Here is a 9,443-nt window from a genome sequence, read left to right as displayed (position 1 = left end):
CCTCAATTCGACATAAAAATAACTTTGGCACAATAATAAACTAATTTCCTTCGAGTTATTGTAATTTTGACAACAATAAATGAACGTTAGTCATTTAAACAACGCTTGACTGTTTAATTACATTTAAATTAAAAGATAAAAGCCTTTGTAACCGGTCATTAAGTCCAGCTTATCAGGATTCCGTGGTACAATAACACAGGACACCTGATTTGTTTTGATTCTGAAGACGTCTGATCCAATTCAATTATTATTTTAGTATTTATTATACCCGATTCAAGTTTACTTACAAATTACTTTAAATATAGATTCCTTTAATAGAGATTAAAAATAATTGGTATATAAATATGGTATCATAGTAATATAAATACATTTTTACAACAATATTAAACCTATATATATAAAATAAAATTGGAGTGTCTGTTTGTAATATTAAAATAACCGCTTTTAACTAAATGAATATTTATATATAAGGTACATAAACCAAATTAACATTTTTTTTTTTCAATTTTTGTCCGTCTGTCTGTCTGTTTGATCCGGCTAATCTATGGAACCGCTGGACCGATTTTGACGGGACATTCACTGGCAGAACGCTGATGTAATAAGGAGTAACTTAGACTACAACAATAAGTTTTTTGTATTATTGAAACGCGTACGAAGTCGCAGGCACATCTAGTCGACAATACATTTATTCCTTCTCAACTATAATGAAAGACACCTCGTGTATGGTTTTATACTTAGTTGCCTTTCCATATAATTGTACATGCAGAGATGCTGTTTCTGTAACGTACGTACTTAATAAATAAGTAATTGAAACTTCTTGATCAATCTTAAACAATTAACACAATGTTTGAACTAAGGCCGTAGAAACTACGAAGATATAACAAAAGGACGGAATTCTAATGTAGTTATGATTCCTTAATGACAGAATCGTCTTGTAAGTAGAAAGTATGACTATTAATAATAATAAAATATTTTAAAACATAAGAACAGTTCGACAAGGAACCTAACATTTTAGTGTCTAACGTTGGTGGCGTTTTGATGATGTAAATAATGGTTAACATTTCTTACAGCGCCATTATCTATGGGCGGTGACCACCATCAGGGGGCCCATCAGCTCGTCCGCAAGCCTATGACATAAAAAAAAACTATAAACTCAATAAAAGTAACCTATAAATATCCCACAGCGGGGAAAATTCTTCACTTCCCTTGAGAAGGAGCCTTAAAGCTAAGTCCACCACAGCACACAGTCCACACGGCTCCAATGTGTTTAAGATTGCGGGTAAAATACACCAAAACAAAATTAATAACCTTTTTCTTTTTTCTTTTTAAGTTCGCTAAAAATAATTGATTACTTTTGTTGATACTAAAATGTTACGCTTAAAATCATTCATGAAGTTTTTTTTTATCAGCAGTTCCTCCGTAACAGCACTTTAATCAAGCCGTGGAAATTTGTGTGATTTGAACTTTAATAGCAATTCCAATAAACAATTTAAAACATTTACTTTTCAAAATTCTGTTATTGCGATCTTTTTTAATCAATTGAAAACAACAGGAATGTTTTTGTTAATTTATTTTTTTAGTTTAAGATAAAACGGTAATAATACTATAAAATAACTAGCTGCCAACCCCAACTTCGAACTTTAAGTAAACCATCCAAGACCGAACATACAAAATACATAGAAAATAATTTATTAAAATCAATTCAGCCGTTTATATTTGAGTAACGTACAAGTACAGAAGAATTATATAAATATATAAAATTAAAATAAAATAAGAAAAAAATAAATACTTTAAAATTACCATAATATTAATATATTATTTTATTTTATTCACTTTTACGATTGAAAACACTATGAATTAGTAATTAATTATTAAATGAATTAGACGGTCTGTATCGCATTTGGGTTAAGCATAATATTCAATATAGAGTCTCAATGATAGTTTACAGACGTTTTATAGTCTTCTTTGTATTCATGCGAGGCGAAGGAAATTCTCATGAACATAAGAATGTATGTATATATCTACATATTACATATATGTATATTGCAAGCAAAACCATCTGCAGTCATCGTCCTGCTATATACTGAAACGCATTTTATAGTTTTCTTCTAGTACAAATTATATGCTAGGATTAAGTAATTTTGTTTTTCTTTTTGACAACACAAGAACATCTCATTTATTGATACAAATATCCATACATTCATGCCAAATGTACGAAAAGTATTAATTACCTTTTTTTTAAAGGTCTTATAAGGTTTTAGATGCCGATGTTTTGGCCTTAAATCCCCAATTTTTTGTTTAGAAATACTCAGCATCAGCTTGCAGTTAATATTTTGGTAGTGTTTTCGGATCGATCGTTCCCGCCGACTCCGACTCGAGCTCATTGCACCTGTGTTTGTGCACACACTTGTGCAAGATAATTAATTTAGCTCAAGATAAATACACAAAAACATTATTTAAACAAAGTTAAAATAGAGACTGTAAAACATTAATACGATATATTCAACTTTTTTTTTTGCTTAAATAAAAGCAGTCAGATAGTGTTTCAGGGAATAATAATTCAAGTAGGGTAATGACATTTTGATTATATCCCACTCAAAAAACACGCACATTATTACTACATACAGCAAGGACGAACAAATTATGTATGTAGAACACTTAGAAGAATTATTTTTTCGAAGTTCACCATCTACGACGCGTACTGAACATTCGACAACACAAAACCTAATATAGTTTTAATAGAATACATTCTATCACAGTAGAACTGCGTTCGATTTTACTATTAAAAAACATTAATATACTATTAAATTATTGAAATTATTAATATGAGTTTTACGTTTGACAGACGATGTGATTTTGAGTGAATAGAGTTTCGTTAACAATTCAAATGACTTATGTGAGTTAAGATTTGAAGTGAGATGATGAGTTCAGACGATTCCAGTTGATGATAAAAGAACTTGGAAGGGCAAGATGATGGGCAGGTATGATAGACAAGTTCTCTCCATCGTGTTCAGCACTCTGCTGCTGGGGCGCGCTATTGCTGGTAAGTATCTTAATCAATATATATATATTTTTTAAATATAGATTTTCTAATATGACTACGGGATGATATATACTCACCATTGTCCTTAGCCATTGACGCTAAGAATTTTAACTATTCTTTACATCGCCAATGCGCCACCACAAGAATTTATACTCCTTGTGCCTGTATGTGTACATACTGCAAATAGGAATACAATATACTAAGAAGTGCTGTGTGGTGGTAGAATATGTGAGCAATGTGTGGTACCAATCCTGACGAGCTAGCACACAGCCCTACCACCGAGTAGGATATTTATAGTGACACCGATGAATACTCTAATTAAAATTTAAATACCTCGTTTATAATGTTGCTCATTATAAGGCTGTATATCTCGAGGTCACAATCTCGAATTAAAGAAACCCAAATTAAAAAAATGGATTTTTCTGTTAGGAAATTGTCAGTATTAACATACTCCGAGTCAGAATATACAGTTGTTTTTGCAAGATCTTCCTTTAGTTGTGACTATAAACATTTTTACTTTCATGGACAGTATTATATTTTTTGTGGAATTGAGAATTCTCCAATGACTGCCGTAGCTAAAGTCGCTAAGAAGCTAAAGCCTGGAGCACATCGATATTAATTAGTTTACATATGTTAATTACTATGAGTACAATTCAAATATATAAATAATATGTATCTCTATGCCTTAAATAAATTAATAAATGATTTGTTTATCCTATTATGTATATATATAAATAATGTACTAATTACTTAATCAAAAAATATACGATATATACAATTACTTACAGATATAACTTAAGGCCGACGTATAAAAATGTGTTATAAATGAAACAAGGAGTAAGATCTGAAAAGTTATTGCAAGCGGTTAGATATTTCAACATTGCTAATGCTCCGCAGTAGATTTAGTAGACCTCTCAGGATGAATCATTAAGCAATTCCGCGGTACAGGAAGCCGTGGTCACGCAGACATAGAAACAAACTGAAACAGCCACGGCAGAGAGATGTATTAAATATAAATTAGTCGTTTTTATTTTTAGAACTAGCTAGCCGTCTACATAAGACGTTTAATACTTACTTACTTTCATTTTTGCAGCCTGTAATCCCACTGCTGGACTAAGGCCTCCTCACTCTTTGAGGAGAAGATTTGGAGCATATTCCACCACGCTGCTCCAATGCGGGTTGGTGGAAAGAATACATCTTGGACGTTTAATATATTCTTTCGTATATCTTCAACAATCTTACAACAAAACTTATTTATGAATCACTCCGTCTATTGGCGAAAACCGTATAAAAATAGATTTGAGTTAAGCGCTTTCATAGATACATACAGATAAACACGGCGGAGGCACTTTGCTTTATAATATGTAGCGATATAAATTAACAAAGGTCATCAATGTAAATCGATCGATTACCTCTCTAATTTACAGTATGATTATTTGTGACATCTTGGCTCATTAGTAGACGAGCTTAGTGTTCAATTGTTTATTCAAATTAAAAAAAAAAACTTTTAAATTTCGAATAACATCAAGGCCAAGCGGTATATTGCGTGCGAAAACATACCATGACGTAACGATAATGTCGTGGAAAATCTTAAAAAACAAAACGTTAATAATACATTTGTAACGATTTATTGCGAAATGAATAAAAATATACTTGGTGTAGGGCTCTGTGCAAGACCGTCCGGGTAGGTACCACCCACGCATCAGACATTCTGCCGCAAAGCAGCAATTGGTATTGTTGACTTAGTATTGTTGTTCCGGTTTGAAGGGTGAATGAACCAGTGTAACTACAGGAACCATCCAAAGGACATAACATCTTAGTTACCAAGGTTGCTGGCCCATTGGCGATGTAAGGGATGGTTAAAACTTCTAACAGCGCCAATATCTATGGACGGTGGTCACAACTTAACAGCGGGTTTCCCATTTACCGGTTCGACTAATGTAACAGACATTAAAAAACAATCGAAATTTTAATTAGCTAGGTATATCATATTGCGAAACGTGTTTAATACATTCATTTATATGTTATCATTGATCTACCGCGTTTATCTAGCATGCACGGTCGAGACAATTTAACTATTAATTATTATTATTCGTTGCATTTCCTAGTCTAATCTCTTTCCGATCATCTTGAATTGCCATCAAATAGGTCTGAGATTGAGGGAATACAAAACGTATACTTACTATAACGTTTCGTCTGTAAACTGTTTTCGATTCAATTTATTAAATTATATACATATTGGCTTTTTTACCATAGAACATTACATAAAAGGTAAAATTAAATTTTCATTCTCTGTTCTCTTTCTTTCATAACTTAATATTAACTTTACAAAACAACATTTAAAACACATTTTAATTAAGTAAACTATGACCTCACTCTATTTTAATCTATTTATAAACAAGAAACAGCATCAGAACTAAAAGTGTGATGAAAAAGATATCGTTGAAGTTCGTAAATAATTAATGGCGTATAATTAGATTCTCTAGATCCATGTCAGGAGGTAAGTCATTAAAGTTTGTTTGGATCCAACTATCGCACGTAAACTACGACCTCGATTAGTTCGAGTCCTCATTAACACTACATTAAGGGTTAAATTGCAGCAATAATCGTAGTTCCGCTTTGAATATTACTTGGATTATTTAACTGTATTAATATCACGTGGTTTAAATTCGCACGCTTTTTTTAACGAGATTCAAGCATTTGTATTCATGTCAGAGTTCCTTATAAATTGTATAATTGATTCTTTTGCAACTTTTATAATTCATATATATATATAATTTATTGACGTATTAATATGTGGACTTTATCCAGTCAGTATGATCTGTGGTGTACATCGCCCATTTATTTTTTTCTGTATTTTTATATCTCAGCATTAGCATTAGCATTAGCAGCCCGTAAATGTCCCACTGCTGGGATAAAGGCCTCCTCTCCCTTTGAAGAGAAGGTTTGGAGCATATTCCACCACGCTGCTCCAATGCGGGTTGGCGGAATACACATGTGGCTGAATTTCGTTGAAATTAGACACATGCAGGTTTCCTCACTATGTTTTCCTTCACCGCCGAGCACGAGATGAATTATAAACACAAATTAAGCACATGAAATTTCAGTGGTGCCTGCCTGGGTTCGAACCCGAAATCATCGGTTAATATGCACGCGTTCTAGCCACTGGGCCATCTCGACTTATATCTCAGACCTTATGGAAAAAGGTTTATTATTTTATAAAAAAGACTAAAATTATATGTATCTTTAATAATATTATAAAGATATACAATTTGTTTGTTTGTATGTAGGGGGTAACCTCCGAAAGAATTACATTATTCCTGAATAGTATAATTAATTATATTTATATTATATTTTTCTTTTTTATTATTAAATTACACCCTTGCGAAGCTGGGGCGAGTCGCTAGTGTAATAGGTCCTATATATGCATATTCTAATGTGCTTTAAGTAGATACAAGCTTGACATAAATCTGACTGAAAAACTTTTCGATTTATGTACATAGTATTGTTAATAAATTCGTTTATAATATAAAAATAAGTTCAGGACAGGTGCTTAGTTCCTTAAGTAAAAATACATTTGTCTATTTTTAGCATATTCATTTTAGTAATATTCATGATTATTAAAAATATATAAAATTCTTTAAAGAATATATCATTACGATAATTTATACAGAAATACAAGATTATCTAAATATATCTTCTAAAAGAATTAGAACACAAAAGCATGAAAGAAAAAAGGTATGTAATTTGAAACAACACGCAACTAAACCAAACGCCAGTTCAGTTCACGTACAATCAAAACCTACTTTCATTTGTAAAAAAATATTAACTTTAATTTTCATGTTTTTTTTTTGTAATCTCAAATTTTTATTACCCTGTTTCATGTACTACAGGACAATTCATTTAAAACGTCATGTATTTTATTTCGTGACACAGAATAATTATTAAATAATGTAAAGTTATTTTAGAAAATACTAATACGGAATCTCTGTAAACTATTTGATTTATTCCATTACTTGTGTATTTTATTTTTAATTTCTATTTGTATTAAACATTATTCTAAAAAAACTTATTCACATTCAACAATATTTCACGTTATATGTATTATATGTTTATCAAGTGTTTATCGGCTATTACAAATAAACGCCTTTTTTAGTATAATGTATAGGATTCGATAAAACAAACTAAAAGAGATTTAACTCGAAAAGTTAACTGGTAGCCAATAAAAACCTTGTATGAAATTATTTCGATTCGTATTATATGAAATTAATGTATTCTCACTTGAATCACACTAATATATTCCAGAGTTTCTGATTACGACGATGGTTAGATGTTAATTGTAATCGACTTTATTCCTTTGTATTGACATACGTATATCCATAGAAAAATTGTTTATATTATTTATGATAATTTTATTAATAATCATACAATGTAACGCTAAAACTATGTCGGATTTAATAACATCGTTTAAAGTTCGGCGGACTAAAGTATTAGCACTTACAATACAAAATATTTCGGACGGTGTGTAAACGTCCTTTTCGCGTCTCTCTAGAGTTTGTGTACAAGAAATAAAGATTTGTAAATATGGTACATGTATTTCATGCCTTATATTATATAAAAAGTATAATAAATTAGTCATCCTTAAATATGTTCTATAAAAAACACATAACAGTAAACAATATATCACTCTATAGACAAATAAGTTTGCTATTTACTATTCGTAAAATATTTATCAACGTAAATTTATAACGTCGTAAGCTACATAAATATATACAATAAAATAATTAATTTAACTTTTGCAATTCCCTGTACAAGCCTTGGTAAGTACAAACCAACGGCCGCGGTTCCTTTGAATGATTCCTTTGGGAGGTTGGCGGAAAATTTCGCAGTCTTCACATTTACGTCTGAGCACAAGAAGACGGCTATCTCTGTAACCGACCAATCGTTAAAGTTTAAGATACACTTTACGATAATACGCTCGTCTACACGAATGGCCCTGACCTCGTTACAATCAAAAGATATTTTTCTAAAATGAACTCGGCGCTGTAGAGAATTGTGTGGTGTATCATGCTCCAAGCTGTATCTTTTATAGAAGAATAGGCCTTATCCCAACAGTAGGACGTTTATGCATTATTTTGTTACGTAATAATAAGCCTTATGCAACAATATTTTTATATATTTTTTTTACTCAAAAGTTATTGTCCGTCCGTTCGTACATATATGAATAATAGAAATTATCTGGCAGAGTTTAAGAGAAACAATTGATTGTATACGTATATTTATTATTCAAGAAAATGTCATACATATTAATAGTGTGTTAAAACGTTAAAACTATAGAAAATGCTTTTTTCACTTCACATAATAATAATTTCCTTCCTTGTCATTTTAGGTAGATGTGCTTCATAAAACATATAGAGTCTTATTGCCTCCACTGGTGAGGGGAGAGCTAGCTGCTAGTAGAGGGTTGGATTGCGATTCAACTAAAAATCGCCGCTAGCATTCTCACACTATTCAAAGTTCAAGATTTGTATGATAGTTTTTTTATTTTTTACATAGATTTGTTTAACGTTATTCCACTTTTCAATATGTACATTAATAATTTTTAAGTTCGCCTATTTTTATCGTTGTATGCTTTCTATATTCCCTTTCATTTAGAAAATAATAATAAGTGGAATATTACAAATATGAGCCTACATTTTTTATACTTAAAAATAAATACGAATTAATATATTATCATCATAGTTAACGACAAAAGTATACACTAAATATTATATAAGTTAACCGTTGTATAAATAGTACATCTATTTTTCTAATGAAAGCTCAGCAAAACATTTGGTTAAACAAAACAAACGCAGGGGAAACTGTGAAGTCATTATATACTAGTACTTATGTAATTATAAACTTACAATATGAGCGCTGTTTATAAATAATTAATGCAAAATAAAATAACAAAATATTAGTTACGTTTCAGGTTTCACAAAACATAATAAATATCTTTCTTTACAAATTAATTTCAATTGACCTAATTCAATCCGTAGGCATAATAAACTACGCCCTAACCTTTAAATTTTAAAAATGTAAATGCAAATTTGATGTCCGGCTTGCACTCTTGCACATTAGCCCTATTCTTTGCAGATATACGATCTCGTTTCTTATCTATGTGCTTACATATTTATGAGTACTAAATTTATCCAAAATGAAAGAAAGAATAAGAAAAAATGAGTAATTTGAAAGTAACAAAGGTCGTATATAGCAATAAAAAAAAAAAGACAAATGTTAAAAATTACCATCACATAATAAGTTACTTATATTCAAGAAATATTAAAAAGGATTTTTTGTTATATAACGCATCAATTGCGCATGTAACCACCATTTACACCAGTACACATACAATAATGGG

General features: G+C 30.7%; 1 protein-coding gene across 1 annotated transcript in view; it reads left to right on the top strand.

The window, feature by feature from the left end:
* The first annotated feature begins 2,970 nt into the window (after positions 1-2,970).
* LOC125066431 overlaps positions 2,971-9,443 on the top strand; it is an 87,985-nt gene continuing 81,512 nt past the window's right edge. The window contains exon 1 of the mRNA XM_047674501.1: positions 2,971-3,043. Coding sequence (XP_047530457.1) covers positions 2,971-3,043 — 73 coding nt within the window. The remainder of the gene's footprint in view (positions 3,044-9,443) is intronic.

The sequence above is a fragment of the Vanessa atalanta genome, chromosome 9, assembly GCF_905147765.1.
Source record: "Vanessa atalanta chromosome 9, ilVanAtal1.2, whole genome shotgun sequence".
Classification (NCBI taxonomy): domain Eukaryota; kingdom Metazoa; phylum Arthropoda; class Insecta; order Lepidoptera; family Nymphalidae; genus Vanessa; species Vanessa atalanta.
The sequence above is the reverse complement of the archived record's forward strand: the minus strand, read 5'-3'. Positions and strand labels throughout refer to the sequence as shown.